Source organism: Anser brachyrhynchus, assembly GCF_964034855.1.
Source record: "Anser brachyrhynchus genome assembly, chromosome: 12".
Taxonomy (NCBI): Eukaryota; Metazoa; Chordata; class Aves; order Anseriformes; family Anatidae; genus Anser; species Anser brachyrhynchus.
In genome coordinates this window covers 5037059-5064421 of record NC_137707.1, presented here as the reverse complement: position 1 = coordinate 5064421, position 27363 = coordinate 5037059, and the positions used below count along the sequence as shown (strand labels likewise).

Genomic DNA, 27363 nt, shown 5'->3' with positions numbered 1-27363 from the left:
GTTTTGTTTAGACACACCGACTTCCGCCCCGAGCTGCAGGGACAAGCAAATGAGCCACTGCCGCTCTCATGTGAATATAAATGGCTCGACAGTGGTCACGCAACGGCAGCACATCAGGCGGTGTTTGAATTTTGACCTGATGCTACAAAACCACAGCACTGCCTTAGTTATGTCCTGATTGTGCTCTTTGTTCTCAAGGGCCCACAGCAAACCGTACCGAAATAAAGAGTGTCTGCGTTTGGGATTTTAGGGTACCTTTTTTGAACAAGTTGTTGCAAATCGGTTTCTAAAATGTGTCTGTAATTTCTTTAAAAAAGATTTCCTGTAAGATTATCTAGGACTGTCACCCTGGCTGGGATTTTTTTCCCACTGCAGTAGCCCAGAACTTCTGTACGAGGAGCATGACCAGTTTTTCCTTGTCTTTTCTCAACTAAGACATGTCCAGAAAGACTGCTGACCTTCTCCGCTTGGAGGGAAGACTGATTAAAGAACATCTTCATTACGCCCTAGTACAGCCAGCCTATCCCCCAAATATTTGTCTTTGCTTTAAGCAGTAAAAATGTAAAGAAGGTGAGGTTAAAGTAGTGTGAAGAATGAGTGCTACATACACTGAGGAGCAATTGCATTTTGTTTTATCTTCAGCTATGCAACTTTTTCTGTAGAGTCTGATTTTTGATAGAATGATTAAACACCATTTTTGAACAGGCCTGGGAATGCAGTGAATTTCTTCTCACCACACACGTAAATAAAGCCGTGATGTTTGAAGGTCTAAAAAATTTGAAAAAGTATATGCCAGCAAGAAATATAATTTCCCAGGCAGCTATATGCTCAACTTTCCTGCTTGAATATTTCAGCAGAAATTATTAGTGTTTACTTTTCTTTTTGTCATCATGGGGGTTTTCAGAAAACCTGGCAATTCTTTTCTGTTTGCAAAATGATCTTAATGCTTTTTTTTTTTTTATTTTTCAGTGTATCATTGACAAATTGCTTACTCTGGTTTTGTTTTTTTTTTTTTTTTTTAAATCAGCAGTGAATGTCTTAATTTATTTGTAGGTATTCATAGACGTCTTGATTTTTCCTTTTGTGTTCATCACTGTAAGAATCAGTCACTAGCTGGCTGGCTGGATTTTGCATAGTCAAATTTTAAAATACTCATTGCTTTGCTTAATTACAAAGTCAATTTTTCAGCTTCCTCATCAGAGGCTAGACGTAACTAACCCATGCAGCATGCAGATCGAGTTCCAGGTATTTCAGCCAACCGTACTGTTCAGGGGCTATTGCTGTGAGCTTCTGAGTGTTTTTGTTGCATTCATTTTTCATGAACATCTACAGCAGTAAAGTTTATCAGCTGGTTTACTGTTAACAGGCAATGATAATGAAAGGCAAGATTAAAAGCCGTTTTTTAACTTAAAGACATACGGCTAATTCTCTTTTCTATTATTCGTAATGTCGGTTTTGGACTTGTGTTTTCAGATACCTTTGCCCTCTCGTTATCTACATGGGCCAACCCTGAATTGCTTCCCTTTTTGCTTCTTGTTTTTGTTTTGGCAGATCAATATGGTTTTGTTCTCTGGTGGTGCTTGCAGAGCAGCTGCACAAACACTTGTGCCAGCGGCAGGGAGCAGTCGGGGTAGAGCTGGCAGGAGGCAGAAGCAGGAGGGACTGCCTCTTTTCATTATAAGTGCTGGATGAAGACGTACGTGAAACTTCAGCTTTAAACCCATTATGCCTCAGCTCTTTACCTGTGGGAACAGAGTTAATAATCTCCGATCACTTTCCTATCCTGTTGCCTGCTATTACCTCTGCTACGTTACAACGGAGCGCTGGCTTTAGCTAAAACCCCTGTGCACTTCTATAATAACTGCAGCTACAGTTGCAAAACCTTCTACTCCAAATTGCATTCTTCAGTGTGAAACACGAAGTCCATTGATAGCTTAGCTAACTATATGTGAACTCTAATTTTGCATTTTTAGCTAAGAAAATATTTTCTTGCATACTTCTGTTCTCTGAGAACAACGTGAAATAAAAATATCTGTCTTCTAAATACCCAGCCCCAGACTTCCTGACTGACCCACTATGAACCACTGCTGCTCTGCACACATTATTTCCTCTCTTTGAAAGAAAAAGAAAAAAGAAAACACAGAAAAAATTACCCACAATCTGGCAACACCTTGCTTTTCCATTTGCCTCATCTCTATTTTCAGGGGGTAGCAAGCTGCTCTTTACAAGCAGGCAAGTCAAAGAGCATCCACTTCTCCAGCCTGGGTCTTTTCTGACTCCCTTCTCTGGTCTCCTCCCCAGCACCAAAGCACCTGTCCGATGTCAACTGCCCGAGGAGGCTGAAAACATTTTGTTTTTCCCTGTTGATAAATATTTTCTTCTGCTGCAACTTTCATTTGGCTATTTTCTTAGTAAAACATATCCTTTCTGCAGCAGCACTGCTATTGCAATGCCAAGAGCTACAAGTCTGGCTGTTGTCAGACTACAGAAACTGTCAAACAGCAACTTCAGCTCTTGTCTTTGCTTTGTGACTGTGTCTTTCCTTCCACAGGAGTAGCCAAGGTCTCCTCTTCCCTCTGATGGCTTTTGTCATCAAGTCAGCAGCTCTGCACGCTGCCTCCATCTGTGCTGCCAGACCCGTGAAAGCTGGTGCCTGTCACCTGTGGGGATCAGGTTTTTGTTACTTATTTTTTTTATAGGGGAGCCCTCTAAGAAGCTACTTCTCCAGTTATATTTCTGAACGATTTTTTCCCCAGTTTGGTATATTTTATTTTTGGTCAAATGGTGTCATACTTTGTTTTCATAAAATACCTCAAAAATATCTGTTCTGGCCTATATGAACATTGGTTTGATACAAATATTTGGATTCTGTTTTAATCTGTTTAAAAACTGTTATTTCTTTACAAATAGATTCATGTATATTTGTTGATTTATAAAGCTGTAAAGCATGATTGCGTATAAATTACTAGAAAACTAGTATTATTCAGCTTCAACAATTTCATTGTTTTCAATGGAATAAAAAATAGTCAAAAATTTCAAGCATTGACTGATAATCTATTTCCACCCTATTTTAATCTATTTCCCACTGGGGTAACAAGCTAGGAGTTGTCTTCTGGTCTAATCTTAAAATCCTGTGTTCCACGTGTAAACCATTTGTTTCCAGGCAGCATATCTCAAACCAGAAATGAGTGCTTTCAATTTTTGTGTGTTTTTCTAAGGATTAAAGGTATTAAATATTTTACCTAAAGCCCAGTTGTTGGGATTGCTAGGGTCTGTGAAACTCTCAACGTTTCTTAAAAAAGTAAATTGTGTCTTGGTTGCAGACAAATTTTAAAAACAGGAAGAGAGGGCATCCCAAAGGCTTAGAAACCAGAGAGCAAAGAATTCAAAATTTACCTGAGACAAAACAAAAACTGTAACAACTGTTGCATTTATCGCAGGTGGGGGCGTTATTAATGTGTTATTAATGTGTGATGGTAGTGACCCATCATGAAAGAGCTCAGCTCATAAAGATGGTGAAAGAGGAGAGAGTCTTGCTGGTGAAAAGTGACACACTTCATGTGTTCCACTTTCCTTCGTATAACTTCCTTTTTCTTTTCTACTTATTTTTTTTCTGCTAGCAACAGCCGTAACAAAATCTGCCCTTCCGAAGGAGAAGAGACTGTCATCACAGGTGACAGTTTTTTTTTTTTAATTGTTATTATTTATTTAATTTTATATTAAACAAAAAGCTCAGGCTGGTGAGATTTTGTGTGCTTAAGGGGTCTTAACAGTAAGCTTTTACCCAGGTGGAATCAGAGCACAAAGAGGAAGAAACCTCCGTTTGACACTGCCTAGCTAATCTCAGCAGTATATCATTCATTATTCTGCACAGGATTAAAGGTAAGCTCTGTATTGCGGCCTCTGAGACTCAGCAAGGCAGATATCCTTCACAGAAAACGGGTCAAATAATTCCTGATGTGTGGCAGAAAGGTTCTGGAGTGAAGACAGTTGGGTTTAAATTACCTGGCAGAGCCCTCTGTGTTCTAGTTTTTGCCTTCCCTCATGTAAAGTAAATTTTTTTTGTATCTTACCTCCAGAATAAAAGGACTGTCTTAATCATACAGGAAATGTAAAAGACATTTTCCTTGAAAGAGGGAGTGGTATCTTAAAATTACTAGTCCAGTCTAAGGAAAGAAAGTGGAGGAATCAATCTATGCGTGTGTGAAATTTCTAAGGCTGGAAAATAACCGAGCTGTTTTTAATTCATTCCAATTTGGAGATCAGGCTAAATAAGCATCTACAAATTCACATGCTTAGATTCTTCATTTATTCTAGATTTGTCTCCTAATAAATGAGAGAAATTTTCCCTTGAAGGTTGTTTATTTTTTTCATGTTTTTCTCTCTGTTGGAAAAGTTCAAATCTAATGTTTGTTCTTAAGAGGGTTTACACAAAGTTTAAATTCAGATTTTCTGTCAAATGTTGTTAACTGAGGAAGTTTTGGTAGCTGGTACTTACAAAGGTATTGTGAAGTATCTGAATTTTGTAGCACAAATGAAATCCGGTGGGAGACGTGCAAAGTGTCTTATACAAAGTTTTTAAAATAAGTAAAATAGTATGACTCTACCTACGTATGAAAACTTGTATTTGAGAAATGGAGCATGTCATGTGATGATATCAGTGTGAATTTCTGAAAAATTGATCCTTTGTAAACAGAGGTTCTTCTGAAGATGCAAAGGTAAATTTACTCAGCACGGGTACTCAGGAGACCATTATAACAGAACATGGGCCCCAGCAAATTTGCACAGGCTGCAGTATCACATCTTTGCCACCTGCCAGCCTGGGAGCAGAGTACACAGCAGACCCTAACACAGCTACTCTGGTTTGTTCTGCAGGCTCGAGGGCAGCTTGAGAAATAAGAAAACTTAAGCAGCCCACCCTGAATTTCTAATTTATTCAGGCTTTTAGTAGTTAATAGACATATCTGTATTTTCTCCTTTGTTTACCCCATTTTTTAAATTGTTAACAAATATGTTAATAAGACTGGCCCCCTAAGCCAGGGTTTGTCATACCTCACTCATACCAACTCCTACCTTGATCTGTTGACGCACAGGATCTCTAACGCTGTATGTTAAAAAGATGTTTATCATAAAAAGTAGAACAGAAGGTTTTGACCCTTTTATGTGACTCATTCAGTTGTAACTACAGTGCATAAAGATAACAGCAGTTGCAGTCACGATTTGCATTCTATGCAAACATGCTGATCACAGAGATACACCAGATGGACTCTCTTCCAAGGCACAGGCGCCTGCAGTGCATATCCCAGAAGAGTATCTCTCATCCTACCCCTATTCAGAAAAAAACCTCTCAAGTACCTCATTAGTTTTTCAATCGTATTTTCATTTCAGTGAAATTTTGATGTGTGTTTTACATGATTGCATGCTTATCTGTAAATAGGACCAGCGTGCTCGCTCTGTCCTCGGTTAATTCTAATGCTCTGGTTAGCCAGAGAGCTTTTCTAAACTTTTCTAATGCAGCGTGTGACGGATTAAAGCTGATCTTTGCATGAGTGAGCACTGATGCAAGAAACTTCTCCTCCCTTCCTGTGTGCCTGGAGGGAAGGCCTCAGACTGTAATAAATCCCTGCAATCAGCCATGTGTAGAGTAGAAAAAGACCGGGGCTGCATCTGTCTAATGGTCCCAGAAGAACTTCCACCCATAGCAGCTAAGCCAATGTTAAGAAGTGTTTAGCAGAATGAGAGGAAAATGGGAAGTGATCAGTGAGAGAGCGCGTTGCAGCAGTGCTCGGTTTGTTCCTCCCGTCGTCACAGCACGCTGTATGGTCCCACCACGGCGCCTGTGACTTCAGTTCAGAGCAGGAGTGAAATGCTCCAGTCTAGCCTTGCTCATCGCCGTGCCCAGCCTGCCTGAAGTTGTGCTTTTCCACCTCTCTGAGCTTGAAGGGATGACGAGTGAGAGCAGGAGGCTAGAGCACATGGTAACAGAGCGCTTTCCTCTCCTGAGCTCACCTGTGGTGCTGCTCTGCAGCGGGGAAAAAATGAAAGGCTGAAAGATAACTAGAGGGAAGGTCTGGACTTCTTCTTGCTGAGCGGCAACTCACTTCGTTGAAAAATATTGCCAAATGCTTTTTGTTGTTGTTTTTCACCTGCAGTCGCATTCTTTTTCTGAAGGATTTTCATTTGATTGGCTTAAAAGCATAGATGGAAAGTTTACCTGGTTCCCTGCAGAGCCTCCTGCAGCTTTTCAGCTGTGGCCTTGGTAAGGCAGAATTGCTCGCTCTCAGCGGTGCTGGTGAAGAGCTGCTGGCATTGTGCTGCTGTGAACACACTGGCTGTAGTACTTCATGTTTCATCTGAAGGTGTAACTGCAGGCCCTATAAATACACCGGTGTTATGCACAGCTGGCAAAACCAGTCCAAGACACTGAGTGAACAGTTAGCTAGCTAATATGTGTATAGAAAAACCACATTTAATTCACATGTTCTCACATCTATTTTTAGTTTTTGATTGATCATCCCAAATCACGTGACAAGAGTTTCTGCTAAACTGAAACTTTTTTTTAAAAAAAAGTCGTTCTGAGAAATGAAAAGGTTTTTTTTTTTTTTTTTTTTTTTTCTGGAATATCTAGTTTTGCTGTGAGGGAATAGCATTCCTAAGACAGGTCACCAGTATTAAACCTGGAAGATGTTCTGCCCTAGGCTTGCTGCTGCTGTGAGATCTCTGGCAAACTTCCTCACTCTCCGGGTGGGCCTCGATTCCTTTGAAAATGTGAAATGATGATTTCTATTCCTTTTAAAATTTGTTTTGACACGTATAAATGAAAATTGTTTCAGAAATGCCAAGGGGTATTATTCTATCGAGTTTTTAGGACAGTAATTCTTTGATTTTTTTTAAACACGGTGCTTGCAAATAACAAGGGACAAGGTGAGTTAAGTGAGAAGTAGTTGAATGTTTTAGGACTCAGGCAAACATCACAGCAGGCAACAGGCCAGCCACTTACAAGCACAGCCTCCCTTCCTTCAGGTCAGCTTTTCTGTTAGCTACTTTAGTTTATTTTAAATCAATATTTACTTTAAATATTGCGATTGTGACAATAATTTACCTAGATTAAAAAGAAAAAATGATAAGAATGGAGCCAAGTAAACACTAGAACACTTTTTTTTTTTTTTTTTTTTAATAAGAAATGCACTTTGCAAGGAGTCCAAACTCCGCTATGTTGGGAAGATGTGCTGAGGCTGTTTTATTGTCAGATGGCATGAACACATTTGAGGCTGGCTCCTCTGGAAAGTTCGTTGCTTGAGTTGTGCTGCTGCAGCTGGACAATATTCTCAGAGGTCGGATTCATGCTACAAAGGCACTTTGAGACACTAAAGGTGATGATTACTACTTGATCGAGGCTTCCTGGCATAGCTGAAGGTTCTAGAATAGGCCAGCTGGGCTATGGCTGCTAGGCCACTGCAAGCAACCTCCAGTCTAGGACTAGCCTTGGTTACTAGGCCCCGTACTTAAACAACGTCATTTTCTATGGCCAGGGAAAAACTTTGACAAAACAAATGAGTTTACGAAGAGGAGCTATAAAAGAACAACACATCCTATGCACTCACTGGGCCCTAGAATCCCAGCAGCCAAACAGTTTGTGTGGACGTGCGTGTGCGCACCCTCTCGTAAATCTATCCAAGAAGCAGTTAAGCAGTTCTGCAGCGTTAATGCCACTCCACCAACAGGGACTGACTTCAGCCAGTCCTTAGTGATCACAGATTTCTCCCCTCACAAATCGACACTTGCTTTCCGATAGGAAACTGGGTTGACGTGTAATCCTGATAGAGTAGTGTGCAAGTTCTCTTGGCAACAGGTTTAGAGTCTGTTTCAGAGTCCTGCAGAGGAAAAGTTCATAAAAGAAAAGCTTGAAAAATAACTTTTCTCTATGAAACCTCTGCTTATAGTTTTTGCAGCTCAAACCAGAAATTCTAGCTGAGGCTATGCACTCCTGCGAAGGAGTTCGAGTACTCTGATGGTGAGCAAATACTTAGACTAGATACTCTATCAGTGACGGTCTCTAAAATATTTGTTCCTCATGCCCAATGACTCTTCAATATTTCTTACAAGTGGGGATTGATGGGATAAAGCTATTCAAATTTTATCCTCTACACAAAAGCTTTATTTTCTTTGTAGCTCCTGTGAGGAAATGGCACCAGTTTTGTGACCATTATTTATTCTATCCATGAGGCTGTCTTGCCAGGCCTGTGATCCTCTTTTGTGCCTTGTTTATTCTTCAGGGAAGTAATCAACACTTCATTACCAAATATGACAATAAGACAGGGTTGAAGCTGTAATTAAGAAAGTGTCAATGTCAAGCCTATAAATTCCCTTTTTTGGGGGATTTATGACTGACATATAAAAATGTACTCCCAACTGAGAACTCTCTTTGGACATTACAGTATGAATTTTGATTCTATTTAACAATGCGAAGAACCTTTTTAAATTATCAAAAGAAAGTTAAGCTAAAAAAAAAAGAAAAAATATTCTAGTGGTTAACCTTTAAATGCACAGGCTTTTCGGGGGCCAGATTCCTCAAATGAAAGGACAAATTTTCCCACAACTGTTCCCAGCCCACATATATAAACAAGTTTTTTTGTTACAAAAAAGGAGGACTGACCATGCCACCTGATAATTACCTGTGACTGTGAGGTCCATACTCTTTACAGGGAATTCTGTTGTCTGCTTGGGAAGTCCCACTTTCAAGGTTTGAAAGTTGGATGGCAGGAGCTGCTGATTCTGACAGTAACTTTGAATCTTCTGTTGTGATTGTGAGGGCATCTGAGTACTCTTCTGGTGTACTGGATGTGCTGAGCAATAGCTGATATTTCTGAGTCACACTTTTTTTTTTTTTAAGGATTGGTTATCCCATCTACATGTCTAAGATTTTGTTACAACCAGCAATTTTTGGAATTCAGTGTTACGATCTCCACTGAAGCTGATTTTCTTCCACATACATATTTCCTTTCACTGTCTCACGACTCTCCAGCTTCAAGTTTTATCAGTGAAGCCTAAGGTTGTGCCAGAAATGTTGTGAATTAGTAGGTTTTAGTCTTTCAGGGCACCACTGAGGCTCAACCACACCGAAGTATGTCTAGACCTAAGTCTGGTATGTTTTGCAGCCCTGCTTAACTTCTGCAGCAAAGACTCTGAATATCATAAAGATGGTCAACTCCGTGCCTTTGTGGCTTGTAGGTTGCTCAAGGGTGGTTCCTCTGCTGCAGCTATGCCATATGACTGGTGAGGAGACTTGGTACTAGTGAAGCAGTAGCAGGAGGGGTTGCTGAGGCTGATATTTGCTGAAACAGATTCGCTGCCAATGTATCCAGATTAACACTGCGTCTGACAGATGGGATTCAAAGAACTCTGTTATTTCCTGCTTGTAAAATGCCTGGGATCACCTGCACCCTGTAGCTCTCTGTGGTGTATGTGCCTTGTGGCTTGGGTCGTACGAATGTTCTGGTATTCAGCTTTTGCAGCTGGGGAAGTTGGCCACTTGATGCTAGCATTCTGTCGCCATTCATATAATTTCAAAGGCAGCTTCAATATAAAACACTGAAGGTTTTAATGATAAAGAGATTAAAAGCAAACTATGGGAGACATGTTGATGTGATTGATACATATTCTGCTATTCTCATTCTTTTAGTATCATGTCTCCTGTAAGATGTTCTGTGAACTTTTAACTACATCACACATTATAAAGAAACATTTCCTAGGTTTAGCACCTGGAAAAATCTAAAGAGTCTTTATCAAGGTGGTTAATGAAACAATGAACAATGGCAAGATTATAATTACCATATTTTTATTTTGCATTTAAAATGATCCTTTCACAGATACTAGGTTTTACTTTTTTTTTTTTTTTTTCCCTTTTGTGGTGGTGGTGTTTCAAATGCATTCTTCAGTTTCTGGTCCTGAGTCATACTCATTTGAAATCTTCTGATGCTTTTAACTCTGGTAAGGGTTTGTTAGCTTGCCTTTGGGAAGAGTTTCCTGAATTGCTCCTTACAGCTTTTGCTGGATACAAGAAGCATTTTTTTTTCTCTTTCTGAGCTAGGCAATTTGGTAGTATTGCTCTTGGTGTTGTGGAATTTCTTGTTGATACCCCATTCCAGATATTAGATTGCTTCAGTAGCTTTGGCATGCATAGGGTGGAATTATTAATAAGTGTTTGACTGAATAAGATAGTGTTTGACTACTGTTCAACCATTTATGAAGCTGACAGAAAATCTTGAAAACGTTTCTCTTGTCTGTAGATTAGATCAGATTCCAGGTCTGACTGCTAAGAGGCATGTCCTTTTCACTCCTTTGTGCCAGCTGCCAGGGTTGGAAGGACACCAGGTGAAGAGCTCTCTCTAATAGACTTAACCTGTGTTTGGAAAGCAGCATGTGGATTATGGATTTTGCCACAGCAACATGGAGTGGCCCTTGCAGAATTGTCCACAACTTCCTCTGCATGGGAAGATCTGTTCCTTGCAAACACTGTGCCATCTCTAGTTTTGCTTTCCAGACATTTTTTTTTTGTTTAGTCTTGACTAAAAAACACGGTATGACTAGTTCTCCGTGATGACTTTGAGATTCTGCCTACAGATGTAGGATTTTTCACCAGTTCTCTGAAATAGCTCTGGGACAAGACTGATACATCAAATTTCATGGCAGTATCTAGACTTGACCTGAAAACAGTATGTCATCTTCTATTCCTACTCTTCTGAGTCCCAAACTGGGAAATATTTTTGGTATTTCAGGTCATAAGCTGAAGTTGTCGTCATAAAATGTGCGCGGTAGTGGATCCCATTAAGTGAATTTTAACTTGAAAATATAATCCCTGTCACGGTTTTTAAGACTTTTCCATTTGTCTTTGATGTAAACCCACCCGCTCAAGCTACCGTTCAATCATGTAGTGCTTCTCAGCTGAGCGAGTGAAATTTCCTCCCCGGAGCAGCCGAGTACGTCAACTTCATATCCCTGCTTCTGCGGCTTCCTGCTACCACAGGCTCGAAAGATCGTCGCGAGCAGGACTTGTACGGAGCTTTTCGCATTTAATGAAAACTGTGACAGGTTAATGATCACCTAAGGCACACAAGCACCTGCTTCTCACAGGGGCTTCGGCAACAAGGCCTCGCATGGGGACGCGGCGGCCCTCTGCAGCCCCAGGGTGAGGGGGGACAGGGGAACGGCTCTGAGGGGAGGCGGCAGCGGGGAGCTGCTCCCCGGGGGAGGTGGAAGCACGAGGGGCGAGGAGGGACGGGACCGAGCCCCCTCTCCTTCTCCTCAGGCAGGCAGGGGACGCCCTGAGGGGCTGTACGCCAGTAGGTGGCCGGCGGCGCCCCGCCTCTTCCCGGTTCGGGCAGAAGCAGAAGTGGGAGCCCCGGCGGGGCGCGGCGACACCGGCACCGCCACCTCCCGGACAGCCACCGGCCCCTCGAGCAGGTGAGGGCTCGGGGCGGGCAGGGCGGCCGCGGTGGTACCGCTGGTGGGGGGCTGCTCCCCGCGGCAGGTGAGGGGGCGGGCGGCCGCGGGGAGGGGAGAGGAGGGCGGAGAGGAGGTGGGCGAGGGCAGGGGGACGGCTTCGGGGCGAAGGGGGCGAGGGGAGGCTGGCAGAGGGGACACTGCCTGCCTGCACCTTGCGGCTGGACGCTGCCTGCCGCAGGCTGGCTGGGGAAGGAGGGAAGGGAACCTTCTCAGCCGCGGCGGGTGTCTGACAGGGGGTCCAGGGGTGAGGAGGGAAGCCCCCCAGCGAAGAGCCGTGCGTTGATCGCTATTAATTATTGGAGCCGTGGGTACCCGTGCTGGCGGTGCCGTGGGGAGGCGGTGTCCGAAATGCACCTGAAGGCAGAGCGAGGGGCAGAGGATGCAGCAGGTCTCGTACAAATGGAGGCTTCGGTGGGGAAAAACAGCAATTGACCCGAGTCCACCTTCAGATTGCACTTCTTGGTTGACCTGGAGCAGGGAAGGCACCTGCTCTGTCCTGTGGCTGAAGTCAAGAGTGGGGCTTCAGCAGTGCTCATGTGAGATGTTCTTTGCCAACCTATACCTTTGTGATTTGACTTTTTCTCGGTTTTTCCTCTCTTTCCCTGTTCTATCAGATGTCTGCTAGGTGGGAACTGTAGATGGTCTTCAGAAAGGGTTTGCTTTTGAAATTCGGGAGTACTGTAATGAAGTAAAACTAAATATGCAGCTTTGAGGATGGACTAAATTGGTAATTTTCCATGTCTGTGTTCACTTGTTTCCTTGCAATGAGCCTTTCCAACTTTAGTTCAAAGTGTTCAGGTTCTTTGGTAAAAGGCAATGTAGAAATCGCTCCTGTGTCACAACACAAAAAGTAACAAACGGGCCCAATTCTGCATGGCATACAGGATACCAACATTTTCACACCTGTGGTGCCTACAGTCAAAAGTGAAGTTACGTGTCTGTGTCTAAACTACAGTTACGTTTACGTGATTACTGGATCACTCGTTGAATCATTTGAATAATGCTGGACCTCCCTACTTTAGGCTTCAGTAGTTCTCCTGTAGAAGAGCAGTAGTGCTTTTATTTCACACAAAGATGTCCTGTAGCTCATACTCCTCAGGTGTAGAGGCATCCAAATACTGTTTTGATGAGGGTTATAATGGAGTTCTGCTGAGTGAACGGACAGAAATATTGTAGATTCAAATATTTGTGCAGTGATGAGTGTAAGAAGGCTGAGGGGCACCCATGTGTGGGTCTAAGAAGACTCTCAATACTGAAAAGGCTATGAAGGGCTTCCTTGAGCTCTTCTGGGAGGTCTGGTGTGTTTCACTGCTAGGAAGCTTCCTGTGGTGGTCCTTCTAAGTTACTCCCAAACTGTAACAGGTAGCTGAAACAATACAGGAATGGTCACATAGGCTGATGAAATACTGTGATATTTTTTCCACCTGTTTACTGATGAAGTGGGTATCCTCAGCTGCAGTATTGTTTCACAGTAAGTTAAAAACCTGGCTTAGAATTTAAGGTAGACTAAAAACAGCATTCACTCTCTTTTAAGAAGGAAGAGCTACTTTAAAAGGGGAAGTCCAGTATATTATATTCAGCGGAAACTGTTTTAGAAGCCACCTCTGAAAGGCAGTTCCTTTGCACTAAGGGACTAATCTCTCAAAAATGCTTCATCGCCTTTTATTAAGTAGTTATATTTAGAAATTCTTTTTCATGTTGCTGTAAGGTATGCTTCGTTTTACAGCTACACCTTGTACTGCAAAAGGCACAGCAGATGTATGTTTTGTTATATGCTCCTGAAAAAAATTATCCATTTACAAGTTGTTTTATTGTTGCTGTGCAGTATTACTGAAGTGCTTAAATGTCGTTCCAATCATAACATGTTTGTTTCACTACAATTCTTAATGAGGGAGCAAAATGAGAACACTAGGCTTCTTTTATTTGCTTTCTCTTTTTTGAAAATCAGGCACCGTTCCAAGATTTTTAACTTTATTTTTTGCTCCTTGCACTTCTGTATTTACAAGTCATTGTAATAACAGAAAAAACAAATGTAAGACAAGATGACTGTGGCTATCTTGTGAGATGCAAGGCTGTGATAATTTCAATGATAATCTGACTGGTCCCAGGGGGTCAAAAAGGATCCGTTACATCCTGACTAAAATACACCATTGCTTACAACCCTTAAAAGTTGTCCAGAGTTCTCAGTTGTAGGATTGATGTGTGTGTATATATATATTTTTCAGTACCAGTAGGAAAACAGAGTACCCTTTTCTGATACAGTAACAAGCTCATAGATGTTAAACATGATATAACCTGTACAGTGCTTTGTAAAACATGGAGTAAGGCACAGTTCCTGCTGCAGAGGAACTTCAGGTTCAGTGTGGGCAATGCAGAAGAGGCCACCCTGCAGGTAAGAAGGGACTGTTGTTTGCTTTTCTGTTAGCTTGAAAAAAAAAGAAAGTGTTTACTGAAGCGGTAGAATTTAAAAAGGGATTGGAAAGATTGCACGGGGCAGCTTCAAAGTCTGACAGATGGGACTGAAAGCAGTTGGTGACACGATGTTGAAAGACAGCTTTGTGGTATTAATGAGAAAGAGCAGAAAAGAGAGTGAAGAGCATGTCAGGAGCCCGTGACATGGGGCGAGGGGGAGGAGGGCTGGAAGAAGTTACGAAGGGGAAGCGAGAAGTGGCATGGTCAAATTAGTTATCAACACGGAAACTGAAACTGCTTGTGATGGAGAGTAGTGGACTGAGGGGAGAGGAAGAGAGCCCAAGGGGATGCTGTGTCTGGTGGCTCAGTGTGCCTGCTGCAGGGAAGTTCAGCTGGCCACGTAAACCTGTCCAGCTCAGGGATGAGGTTAAGGGGAAAGATTGGCAGGAAAATGGGCGAAAATGGTATCTTGGGCGAAAATGATATCACTTCCTTCTTTGTGCATGGATGAAAGAGCAGGTTCCAGGGCACTCTGTTTGTAAATAAGCTTGCTGAGGAGTAATCAAGCTTGTAATTAGCTGTTCGATGTGGGTGGGACCAAAGCACGGAAACTTGCTAATATTTAGGAGAGTTGCTGCATGCACGTCTCTCTTTTGCCCGTTTAGTGCCAAGGTGTGTTCTGAGTGTGTGCATGCAAATACCGGTGAGGAAAAACAGACTCTGTTAGGAGAGGCATAGCCATGGAGTTTTAAAAGTGCATAAGCTGACATGCTTTAGACATTGCCAAGATTTCTTTCAGTATTTGTATTTGCTCATATTTTTGCTTCATTTTCTTTACTGTTCTAAACAAGACAGTCACCTGGTTTAAATTCTCATATAGGTCATGTGCTGTAAGAGTTTACGCAAGCTGATGTTACTACTTCTGGTGTTACCTTGTCATTGGACAGCTAGGCCTTAATCATCAGCATTTTTTCTCAGCTCTTCCTGGTGTAATATGAAGACGACAGCTACCCTGGCTACAGAGCTTTTGAGGCTCCTCAGATTTTGGAAATCTCTTCAAGCAGCAAATTGTTGCTTCTGTAATAAGTCAGGGCAAGAAGAGCAACAAACTTTATGCAGTTCACCATAAAGACAGCATTTTGACTCTCTGGCGATAGTATCATGAGCATAAAAAAGAGCTGGGAGAGAGGAGGATGATTTTGGCTGTGCTTCAAACCTCTTTTTCCGTATCGATAGCTTGATCGTTAATACTAAGGACAAAATTGATTTCCAGATATTTTTTTACAGTTGCAGAAATTAAATTGCCCTCAGTTTCCAGAGCTAAAGATTTAACTTCAGCATAACATAGAATTCATAAAGTTTTTATCGGGCGTAAGTCTATAAATACCTGAAAACAATCAAGAAACATTTATAAGAATGGTGATTTCTGAAAAGAACTAGTTCTGTCTCTGTCAGTTAGAAAAAAATCTGCATGAGCAAAGACTTAATGATATTTAGTTCCCTATAAAATGGTAAGTAAAAGCTGATCTGATACTTGAAAGGATCTCAGGAGGCTTGAAGTGATACTTTTTCTGATGTCTTATGAGACTCCTAAAGTCTTCAAATCAAGATAAATATAATCAGGGTTTGAACTTTGTTTAAGAGAGTCTATTCTGCACTGGATCTACCAGTAACAGTTACTCTTTCCTGGGGGGAAAACAGTATTTGCTATTTGCAGACTTCAGAGATTCTTTTTTGCTTCCTAGTGCTACAAAGTATTTTTGTTGTTGTTGTTGTTAAAGTACATTTAGACAGAATATGTGATGTGTTAGACTTACACTTGGTTTACATGTGTAATGTGTTGGTGATACACTTAACTACAGAAAACCTGGTAGATGTGGCAGAGGCGGATTCTATTCGTAATTATACTAAGTACCCTTTTCGGCTAACTGTTCACCAGTTGTTTAACTGTCCCAGGAAGTAAACCTTCCTTGGCCACTGGTTATACTGGCAAAATAGTTGGAGTCTTGGTGAGTGAAATAAACTGTTATGAAAACAATCTGTGCAGTATAATTGCTTTTACACTATTCTGTTGTTAGGAGAGGAGATAGAAAACATGTCAGAAAATGCTACAGAGATGGTGAATATTGCTCATTTAGAAGAGGTTTTTAATGGAGTTCTGCTTTAGTTTGAATACATAATGTTTTCATGCTTCCAGTGTCATCTTTATTTATTCTTAAATACTGTGGGACTTAAAGGATTTCTTTGTTATGACCTAGGTATTGTTTTTACTGGCACTTCTAGGTTTTGTATTCTTTGTAGTTATTGCTCTTTTGTCCAATTATTCAGGTAGAATTCTGTTTGCTATTTCTTCCTGGTCTCCTTTTATTTATTTATTTTTTCCCCCTTCATGCTTATGTCACACACTTCTATGTCATAATGCTGAGATTTTAAAGGTGAAAGTCTGTATTTGTAATGCTGCGTGTATCTATGCAACTGAACACGTGCTTGCATAAGAGAATACACGGAATTATATTCTTGAATGTGATTTTATGCATTTGGGCTAAATGGAACTTAGCTCACTTTATTTTATCCTGGAGCACCGGGTACTGCTGTGTTAGAAGACTGCAGGAGCAGTTAGTGTCACAGTACAGCTGGAAGAGGGGCATTGTTCTTGCTGAGAAATTGAGCAGTGGCAGCTCCACCTGGCTCTCGATGTTTAATAGATGGTGCAGCACTAAAAAAGTGTCTCCAAAGTGTCACTGGTACCTCTCTTTGTGAAGACGGTTCCTACTTTACCAGAATCCTTGCCATTTTATCCTTAATGTTAACCATGCATATGCCATGCCTTTAAATGGGCGGTCTATTACCTAAAGCTATTATGTACCTCTAATTTATACAAACATAATCATAAGGAAATAAAAATGCTGTTTTAAATACTGATTTTCTTTCCCTTTTCTTTCTTTTTCAGCACACTGAAAACCATAAAAGTTTGATATAAAAAAAAAAAACAAACATGTCCAGAAAGAATATAGACTATGGGGTGCTGCCGGAGTATGAGAAAAGCCAGATCAAAAGGACCTTGGAGCTGGGAACTGTTATGACAGTATTCAGTCTTAAGAAGAGTAGTCCAGAAAGGAGGACTATACAAGTCATAATGGAAACCAGGCAGGTGGCATGGAGCAAGACGGCTGACAAGATTGAAGGTTTCTGTGAGTATTTTCAAAGTGTACCTGAACCTGGAGTTACTTAATAAATTAATGCAATTGTTGAATATTGATGTAATGAGCCTTTGTTAACATAATGAAGGTTTTGGCTGAAAATAGTCTGGTAACTTGCCAAGAATACGGTGAATTGGGGCAGTGCAGGTGAAGAATTTTCTTCAGCTCCTTAGTTGGATACCTAACACTTGCATGTGGTTATCGTTCTTTTTCCCTAAACCCTGCTCTCAGTTTTCATCTTTGAATGTGATGGTGCTTGTGTTCTATGAATTGTGTTACTGAGTAAGAACTGTTTTCCATCATTAAGCACTGAGATGTCTCGTAGATCCAAACAATTAGTACTTTTTTGTCCTTCTCTCCCCCAAATCAAAACACCCAAATACAAGGAAACTGAAGTAAATGCTCCATTTTCTTAAGGAAATTGTTGTTTCAGGTTAGAAATCATTACTTAGGATCATTATTGGAAAGTACCAATGACTTAGGAAGATGAAGCTGTGAGATATGAGATCATTTGAAGGTCCCCAGTTGATAATGTCTAGTTGATATCTGAACTGGTAAAATCTGCTATTTATAACTAGGTGGGGAAATAGAAGGGGAATTTAAAGCTACGTAGCACTGCAAAAGCCATGGTACAAGAGCAAAGTGAAACTAGTTTTCAGTTCTTACTGAACGTGGCTGATGTCAACCAAGTTCAGCCTGCAGTTTTGGGGGCTTGTACAGCTCCCATTATTATAATGTAATTACAGGGCTTGCATATGACCATTTGATAACTCTTTTTTTGTGGGCATGATTTTCTGTGCAGTTGCTAAATGGTGTTTGCCTTCTATGAAGAGATCGGACAATCTGTCTGAGTTGACGCTGACTGGTTGACCTCAGCTAATACGAGAAGCTTGGAGTTGAATTTAGGAATTGAAATTGTGATAAGAATTTGGAGTTTTGAGGTGAAGAAGTAAAGGCTGAGCCAGTACATTGTAGTGGGGGAATAAGTACAGCACAGGGAATCTCAGAGGTGAGACTAGAACTTAATGAGCAGAGGCCAAGATTCCTGTGAGAAATAAGTTGATCGATGCCTGAGAGAAGGAAGAGGGGTTAGGAACATGAGGGAGACTGAGGCTAAATTAAGTGTGGGGGGGAATAAGGGGTCACAGGTGTGGAGGATAAGCAGATACTTTTCTGGGGGCTTTACAGACATACGTGAATTTCAGTGGGGAAAAAAATCTGCATCGTGTCATGAAAGAAACTGAGGAGAAGGAGAATGGAGTTCATCTATTGATTTTTAGAAGTTTTTTTTTTGTTGTTGTTATAAATCCACAGTAAGCTGAAAATGCATTGATCTGTAAGGCTGCAAAGACAAGCACTGAGAAGATACCTGATTTTTGAATTGTCTGTGCAACTTCATTTCAAGCTACTCAGGAGCATTAAATTTCTATTTGTTACTATTTCCACCGGTTCCTGTCTTGTTCTTTGCACAGACTGGACCTGCAACAGGAAATCTAATGTAATGGAATGAGAGACTGCTTGTCTGGAGAATGTTTTTGTAATAGGTGGTGAAAATGTGGTCATACATAGTGTTCTGGGAAAAAGCAATTGGACCAGGGCACCCTAATTAACAGGTTCTGTGGATCATCCTTTTGCTGTGCCCTGGTTACTTGTGTAAAATTAGGGCAATTATCCCTTCCTACAATGATGAGTGTGAATGCAAGTACATTCCTAGTTCTGATATGCTCAGATCCCAGAATAAGGTGTGCCAAAAAAAAGTCCTGTGTGGAGGTGAGTAATTCAGTTGTGAGAGCATGGCTTGAATAAACGTTACAAATAAAGCCTGGGGTGACGCACAGAACAATGAGATTAAAGCAAAATAGAAAATGACTACTTGCTGGGTTAATGAGGCCTCAGAGTCCTCTAGCAAAAAATAACATGGGATCATGTAGTTAAAGACTATAACACAGCCACTTGCACAAAGTGGCTAAACTTAAAGCTGTACAGTCTGTATTCCAGAGCATTCCAGCTTTTGGGGTCAACTTTTTTCAGTGCTTGGCTTGGAGTCTTAGCAAAGCATCCCACGTGTGTGTAGGAATACATACTGATAATGAAATTGCTTGCTCTATGTATAGATTTTGACCCTTTTAAAAGATGGTGAATATTTTATTTGACTCTTATACGTGGGTAATCCAGCAGGATAATGACTTGCCTCCAGATACACAGGCACCTGTTGCCAGAACAGGGACTTCAGCTATAGACCTGCAATTTATCCAAAGGACATCTGCTTCTCTCCCTGAAAATATTTCCACTAAATATTTCCACTTAAATATTCTTGAATTTAAAAACACTGCTAGAGTACTTGAATTTAATGGAAACTTTAAGTATGAGAATGTGTCAGACTCCAAAGCATGAATATGCAAAATATTGTTCTGTTGTCTTACAAAGCAAAGAACCCTCCCCAAAACAAGACGTATTTTCAGCCATTGTTTCAGAATATGATGTGAACTGTTGTTGTGTTGTTCTGATTCATGGTAATTTCTATCTGATCTGCTTGAAATGAAAGTCACTGCAGCTTTAACTTGCTGACAGTGTTTCTACTGAAGAGGAAGGAAATCTTTTTTTTTATTATTATTTTTATTTTTGTTATTACTCCTTTTGACTGACACTCGGGCTTCCTTTTTGCTTGAAAAGTGGAAAAATTATGGATTTGAACTTTTCATATTTAGTAATCAAATGGATGGGCTTCTTGAATACCAGTGACAGGAGAATAAGAATTTTTATTTCCCCGGAGCTGTGCTCAAAAATTGCTACCAGCTTTGTGACGGGAGAAAAATCATTTTCACTTGAGAGTATGTAAATGTGTGTATGAATATCCCAAATATTCACTGGTGGATTTTGTTGACTTTGTGAAAACTAAGAACTAAGAATGCTTACACATTTGAAAAATATATATTTAGTGGCAAAGGGTATGGTATTATGATCTCAGGTATTATATTGTTGCTTAATATTCTGTGCTTTAATCCTGAAGATTGCTGTTCAATACATATTTGTGATGTGATCTTAATGGTTGCTATTTCCATGTGCTACAGTCCAATAAGAATTAATATTGATCATGGGTGAGAGAGTTAAGATCGTCGTGTGTGCAATTTTAACTCGTTTGGCAACTGCTCTTTAGCGAAGGCAGAGAACTGAATGTTTGCACCTGCTGGGGGGATTGTGTTCCTAAATCAGATAGCAAGGAGAGCTCTTAAGTTTTGGGATGCAAGAAGAGCTAATAGAGAGAATGGAGACCAATTTTTATATTGTATCCTAATACCTTTCATTTGGAAAATAAGAACCTTTTTTTCCTCTCTCTCTCTCTCTTACCTGCTCTGTGTAGTGTTGTGAGTTTGGGGTATCATAATGCTGAATTTCTTGCTGTTTAACTGTTAAGTGTGTAAAGGGCTCTCAAATTCCTCTAAGCCAGAGCAGCTCGTAGTGTAGGCTGGTCAATGCACTGCACTGCAGGGGTGCAAAGCTCTTTTGATTGCGAGGAAATGAGTAAATATCTTAAAAAACATTGATAGCATCAACTGCTGAAAGACACCTGCAGCTTTACAATTATGGATATCAAGGAGACTTCTGCATTGATTTCAGTGGAGTAGTGTGGTCTCTAAAATAAGTACTTCGTGTTATTTGCAGTGGGAAAAATCTGAGGCGTCCTGAAGTGAGGCAGAGATGCAGGATGCTGGTGTTAGGATTTATTTATTTTTTGATAATACTGTTCACTGAAGTAAAACTTTCATTTACTGTAATGAAAGCTGGTTGGGGAACACACAAATGTAGTTGGTAGACTTTCTTAAGGGAGCTGTTTTAAAATGGGGAGTTGTTTTTGGAGTTGTGACATTTTTTTACATAGATCCTCAAGCAGTGGCTTGTGCCTGCAGATACAGTGATGATATATACTGCTCTTCTGTAAGGTTGGTACAAACCAACCTTTGTGTCTTTCAGACACAACTATCTTAAATTATTTTTATGCTTTGTGGGGTCTAGCTTGGAATAAGACAGCAGATATTAATTTTCTCAAGAACTGCTTACTGTATCTATAACTGCTAAGCTTTCATACTGCTGTTGGTTTTTATACCTTACAGACATCTAATGTACAGTGACGTGTTAAATGATTAGTGTATCCATCTGTACCGTGTTCTCTGGGGCCACGTTCCTGTGCTGCTAGTTACTGTACTACTCAAAACTGGATGGTTCAGCAAGTGCAAGTCGCTGGAGACAGCTGTACAAACGGGAAGAGGTGATTCTGCTCAGTGCCTGGTATGGATGAACCCTGAGGTTATTACAAGGACCATTTTCACGTTTGGTTAACATAGTTTGGGAAGGGATTTAAGTTAAGCCTCACAATAATAAAACAAACAAACAAAACAACCAACCAACCTTTGTTTTGGAATAAATGGATCCCTGCAAGGGAGATGTAGGGTTATCTATACTGACAGAAATGTTTAGGCAATGCCACAGCTCTCGGTGTGGCAGTACGATGTATTCTGAATTGCATTACCCATGGAAGGGTTTCTTTCTTTTAAAAGTTGTCAGCCTTTATGATCAGAATAGGGTGAAAGAGGTGCTAAAATTATGGCTGTTTCCTGCTCAGCGCAGATGTCTTTCTCCAGATGAGTAAGTTAAAATGGAGCTACCTTTCTTTAGAAAGCTCCTAGTTCCAGGCCTTTGGCCTGGTAACAAGTGAGGATGTACAAAGCCAAAGAAATCTGGATTAAATGCTCTCCCATCTCCATCGCGTGGCTCAGACCATGCGATGCCTGAGTACTGGAGATTTTACTTTGACCTTCTGAAAGACTTGAGTCACTGTGTACAGAAGGGAAATTCAAATCCTGTTGTACAATCTGTGTTTCTGCTTAGAATGTGTAAAATGTAACACGCTGTAGGACCAAACACAGATTAATTGACTTTGAGGTGTCTTTTCTTTCTTTTCAGCCTGTAATGTCTGAAGAGTCTAGTACATAGCACCTTTCGAGAGAAAAAGTAAATACAAATTGTCCACGTTTTCCATTTTGTAAGAACTCTGAGTTTCCTTCTAAATGAAAGGGAAAGATCAGCGATGGAAAGAGAGGGGCTGCCTGTACCAGAGTGTTTTCCAGGTGTAGTGGAGGCCAGGAAGGTTCTCAGTGCTGTCGTTTTTTATGTCATCTACTAAGATTGCAGAGTACCTTGTATCTGCCTTCCCTCGGTTCACCTGGGTCCAACACAACCCATTGTACAAAACCAAAATAGATAGAAGGGAGAAGTGTACCTTTTCAAAGAGTTTTAATCACAGATGTTTAACATGCAAGATTTCATTAGTGTATTAAAATTAATGCCTACAGCATGTGCTTCCTTATGTGGGTCTGCAGAGAGCTATGCAAATAACTGAGGGAAGCAGATCTGAGCTAGATCTGACTGTGTTCACCCATGCTTGGGCTTCTTTTAGTCATCTTGCTATTGTTCTATACAGAGAGACATTTTAGATGCCCTGATAGCTCTAAGATCATCCAAGGGAAACACTTGTAGATACTGGCTACAAAATGTCGGGGCTGCTTCTTCTGCCTTCTGCTTATAACAGGCATTTCCCTCTATTCTGCCTTGTCCTCCGTCCTTTTAAACTATAAGGATAACCTGGTGTTTGCGAAGTGGACCATGGGACTGCTCGCGGTGCTCAGAATTTCATTTGTTTTTCTTTGTATGCACCCTACCTTTTATTGCAGTGGAGCCCCTGCCGTATTTCAGTAGAAGTCTGGTCCTTTCATGAACGAGAAGTAGGTTTGGTGAGCACTGCAGAAGTACTGCCTTGTGGATATGCTGGCTTGATGAAAGGCTGGTGACTCGGATGCAGAGTGCGTGGGGTCAAGGGGACTTTTCCTTCCATTTCCAGGAAAAACGAGCAAACCTCCTAGAAATCGAGGGTTGACCACAGTCCCCAGCCACTCCCTGCATAGCCTGATTGAGAAGCTGCCCGTTTCTAGAGAAGACATTTGGCAACCACAATTGTATAGCAGGGGAAAGGATGTGGTGGGGAAATATGTTCTCCCTCTAGTGCTGTCCTAGTCCAGGTGGGACCCAGCAGGACGTGGCTATGGAGCATTTATTTACCCGTGGCTGTTACTGACCACTGGCGGTTCATGGATTTGCAATTTAAGAAATACTTATCTCAGTAACTAGAACAGAACTGAACTAACGTTTGTTTTATCAACACATCAGAAAAGGCAGCTTCAGTTTCCTGGTATGGAAGGAATTGTTTAATTTGCGATGGATTTCCCTCTTGCAGACGACGTGTGCCGTATGCGTGACTGTGAAGCCGTGACTTACACAAGTACGAGCGTAACTTACTGCAACGTGTTGCTCAGCATGTCACTTCCTATGGTTCTGCTGTGTATTTTTGTTGCATACAAACCCTTTACAACTGCATGGGGCTGTGCAGTGGCCCCTGGGTCACACCCTGTACTATTTCTCCCCACTTTGAGCCGTCGCAGGCTGGCCATGCAGCAGATGTTGTACACATGGTGGCTTCTGGGGGTCACTTCTGCCTCCATGTCAGCGGCTCTGCTGCACTGTTTCTTTGCTAGGATACCACACGGCCCACAAACAACCGTCCTGTTGGAGCTGAGACAGCGGTGGGGGAACTACTGGACAGCAGGGAAAGGCAGAGGGGAAGGAGCTGCGAGTAGGAACTGTTGAAGTCCGTCCTCTGCTAAGAGATGTCTGGGGCGCCAGCACCTGGCCTTTGCTGACTTAGAGCACACTTCAGTGCTACCAAATAACATTTCCCAGATTTCCTTGTATCATGATATACATGTTTATATGCACGTGAGTAGACTGAGCCCCACAGATGTTATGGTATCTAAGCTGGTAGAGCAAGTTCTTGACAAGTTGTAGGTCTTCAGGAAGGTGCGCTGTAATAGATACCTCCTTCTTTGTCAGATGTCAAGTCTTCAAGGAGAATTAAGGGAAAGTCTGTGGTGACTAGAGTCTGATTAGTCATGGGAAAACGTGCAAGTTTCTGCATGCTCTTCCATCAATCCTGGTGTTAAGTGATGATTCACAGCCAGGAGAATTGTGCTCTCAAGTCTGTGGTGCCTTCAATGACTGTGCAAATGTGTGCTTCCCTGTAATGCAAGCATACATATTTCTGTAGATAATTTATCTTTTTTTGATTACTTTTTTTTTTCTTTTTAACGAAATGGCAAAATTATGAAGCACAGGGACCAAGCCTGTTTAAATCGGGGCTTTTAATGCTGATGGTATGCTTCAGTATAACATGTAGTAACCATTTATTTTTTCTTCAGTGCAGATGTGTAAGATGGACTATCTTATTTTTTATTAAATGCTGCATTAATATACCTTCTTTCATTTTTAATCAAAAGATATGACTTATAGTGCCTAACGTTTTATTTTAGGATTAACAAGAGCTGCTAATTTCATGTTATCTCTCTTCTGTTTCTTTCCTGCAATTTTTTCCAGAGTCTGTGAACAAAATGACTGTGGCCCACTTCTTAAATACATTTGCCTTCTTAGATTCATTTAGTGTTACTAATAATGCATCTGACGTATGAAAGTAGAAAGAATTATCAGAGACTGTTAAAAATCACTTGAGATTTACTTCCTGCTCAGGAGATTTGTACAGAATTAGTCATCTTAAAAATCCGTAAGTACAAGTGTAATTTTCATCTTCCAGGGATATATTAAGAAAGGGAGTGCAAGAAACAAAAGCACATTGTACACATAACAGCACTCACAAGTTTTGATTCTGTTTTTTCTCGATCTGCAAGATTGCACCGTGTGTTTTCAGACTGTTACGCTGCTGAGTAGAAACCACGTTACTGCAAAATGTTGCACCTGGATAATGATCGAAACTCGTTGGAGCAGCAGAGCATCTATAACCTTGTCATGTAGATACTAGGAGCCGATCAGTGCACATGCAGTTTACAGGGTGAGGTAAAATGCAGGGATGTGTAACTAATGTAATGGCAGTCTTAGATCTGTTGCCACAGGTGGTGCTGTTGTAGCTAACAGGGTATTTATTTATTGAGATCTTTTTGTATTTTGTGAATGTTATCCTGCAGCATGTTACCCCCTAAATTAAATTTTTCTGATTTTGCTTTTAAAATCGTAGCTAAAATGACCTGCCAAAGAGAGCACATTGTGGTTCTGGGCATCCTTTCAGCTGTCAGATGCTTTAGGATTTTCATTCTTATTTTATTTTATTTTTTTAAATTAAAACCCAGACACCTCAGAGACTGTTTATGAAAGTGGCTTACATTTTTAAACTTAGTTGAGAGATTTTTTTTTTCCATCAAGTTAAACACCTAAACCATTTCATTATTAACATTTTAACGTCAACATGAACTTTCTCTGTTGTGGAAAACTGTATTTCTTTGCCTTTGGAAAAAATGATGTAAACTTTTATAGCCTTTGTACCTTTCTGGGACAAGTAGTGAATATCTATGTATTCTGCTGAGAAATGCCTGCTTCTTTTGGCTTGAATGTCAGGCTTGACCTTGGTAATGGTCAGATAGCTTGACCTTTCTAGTAGTGATTTTTTTTAATAATTGCTATCAGATTTTTTTTTTCTGTCTGAATTTTCTTACTGTTTCAGGCGATAATAAATAAACAGAAGAAATAAACTTAACTCACATTGAACGCTCCAGGTCCGTGTTCTGTCTTTTTGTCTCTATTTTGTATTCTGTAAACTGTTAACATGTCATTGCAAAAGTGAATCTACTTCTTACTCTTTGCAGAGTATCTTTTCAAAGGGACACTAAAATTCACCCTTTTCTGTTTTGAAACTGCTGTGTTTCAGTTCTTACCTGGGGATCTTTGTGTAAGTCTTCATCTGCGTATTTAGAGCCTGGTTTCTGTGGTTAAATGAAAAAAAGAGTGTGTGTAGCCTTTAGCTGTTTTCAAATCATGTCTTCACTTCAGCAGCTCGCTTTTGCAGTGTTTAATGCTAACTTACAGTGACCAGACTTCCTGACGTGGCCAGCCAGTGAAATGGGGATCCAATCTAGAGCGCTTTGCAGACCTGAGCACCACGAATGTGGTTGATCAAAGTGAGGGGAAGACGCGGATACTCCAGTAGATTTTCACCAAAGTCAAAGTTTTGTGCGGCAACTTTCTTGCTTTGTTTTAGGGAGTAGAATGTAAACTTTTATGGGCACATACATAAACTTTATCCTAACCTCATTTTCTGAAGGTGCTTTTTAATTTTTAATATGAAACCAATAGCCCTTTGAAGTTTAAGGCCCCTTGAATTCAGAGTCCTTCAAACTGGGAAGGGCCGTAATATGTTGCTGCTCTGCTGAGCAGTCTAGTGAGAAGTTGTTAATTTGAAATATAGCTATAGTTGGTAAGATGGTAATTTGTTATTACTGTATATGACAGCTCCGTGTGGCCTGATTACTTAAAAGCCTGCTGGTTTAAGTGGTACACCAAGCTACAGCTTCTGCCAGTCACGCGGCTCAGTCCCAGAGGACCCCTTGGAAAGGCAGCTGTGTGTGCTTTCTCGAGATGCACCACGCCATTTCTCATGTTGCATCCTTGTAACTGTGTTTGCAGATACTTTAGTGGCTTACCTGTAACGACTTCCTTGGGCCACTGAATGTCTGATTAAATTTCACCGCTTGTATGAGCTGGATCACTTTTCCATACCACATCTGTACTCACATGCTGCAGATTTCTGCCTTCATATGACTTTGCCTTTCTCGGAGACAAACCTTACCTTTTTCCCTTTAGAGTTGCGCTTTATCTGTGTTTCACTGCTGTTTTGAATAAAACAGGCTGTTAAGACACACCTTATATAGTTAATCTTTAATTCTGTAGAGGTGAGACTAAAGCCATTGTCCTTACAAACCGCTGTGAAGTGCATTTGCAAAAGGAGACTGAAGGCTTTCTTCATTCACTGGGGGCTCATTTGCACAGAGCCTGTGTTTTAGGAGGCAGTTTCTGCCTTTCTGAAATGAAACCTTCTTTGGAATATTTTGTAATGCAAATTGTTTTTTTTAGGGGGCATGTGGATTTCAAAAACTGGTTTTGAAGTGTTTGTGCAGAATGTAACTATATACACACATGAAAATGTGAAGATACTCATGTAGACAATGCCCACTTCTGTGTCTCGGTCCACACCATTTGGGTGATCAGAGTCCCTTATTTTCCTTTCTGAAACATTGCCAGTAGCTTCCCTGTAAGACTTCTTGGGACTGTTGCTGAAAATACCTAATGAAGCAAA

General features: G+C 40.9%; 1 protein-coding gene across 6 annotated transcripts in view; it reads left to right on the top strand.

Moving 5' to 3' along the window:
• The first annotated feature begins 3638 nt into the window (after positions 1–3638).
• PLCG2 (phospholipase C gamma 2) overlaps positions 3639–27363 on the top strand; it is a 69585-nt gene continuing 45860 nt past the window's right edge. Inside the window, exons 1-3 of one of the 6 annotated variants that reach the window (XM_080552455.1) lie at positions 3639–3673; positions 3789–3882; positions 16868–17108. In XM_080552455.1, coding sequence (XP_080408581.1) covers positions 16913–17108 — 196 coding nt within the window. In that variant the 5' untranslated portion in view covers positions 3639–3673; positions 3789–3882; positions 16868–16912. Of the gene's footprint in view, positions 3674–3713; positions 3883–11257; positions 11531–11635; positions 11894–13265; positions 13898–16867; positions 17109–27363 lie in introns of those variants that run through there. The other 5 variants (XM_080552457.1, XM_080552456.1, XM_080552458.1 and 2 more) reach the window with 5 other exon arrangements.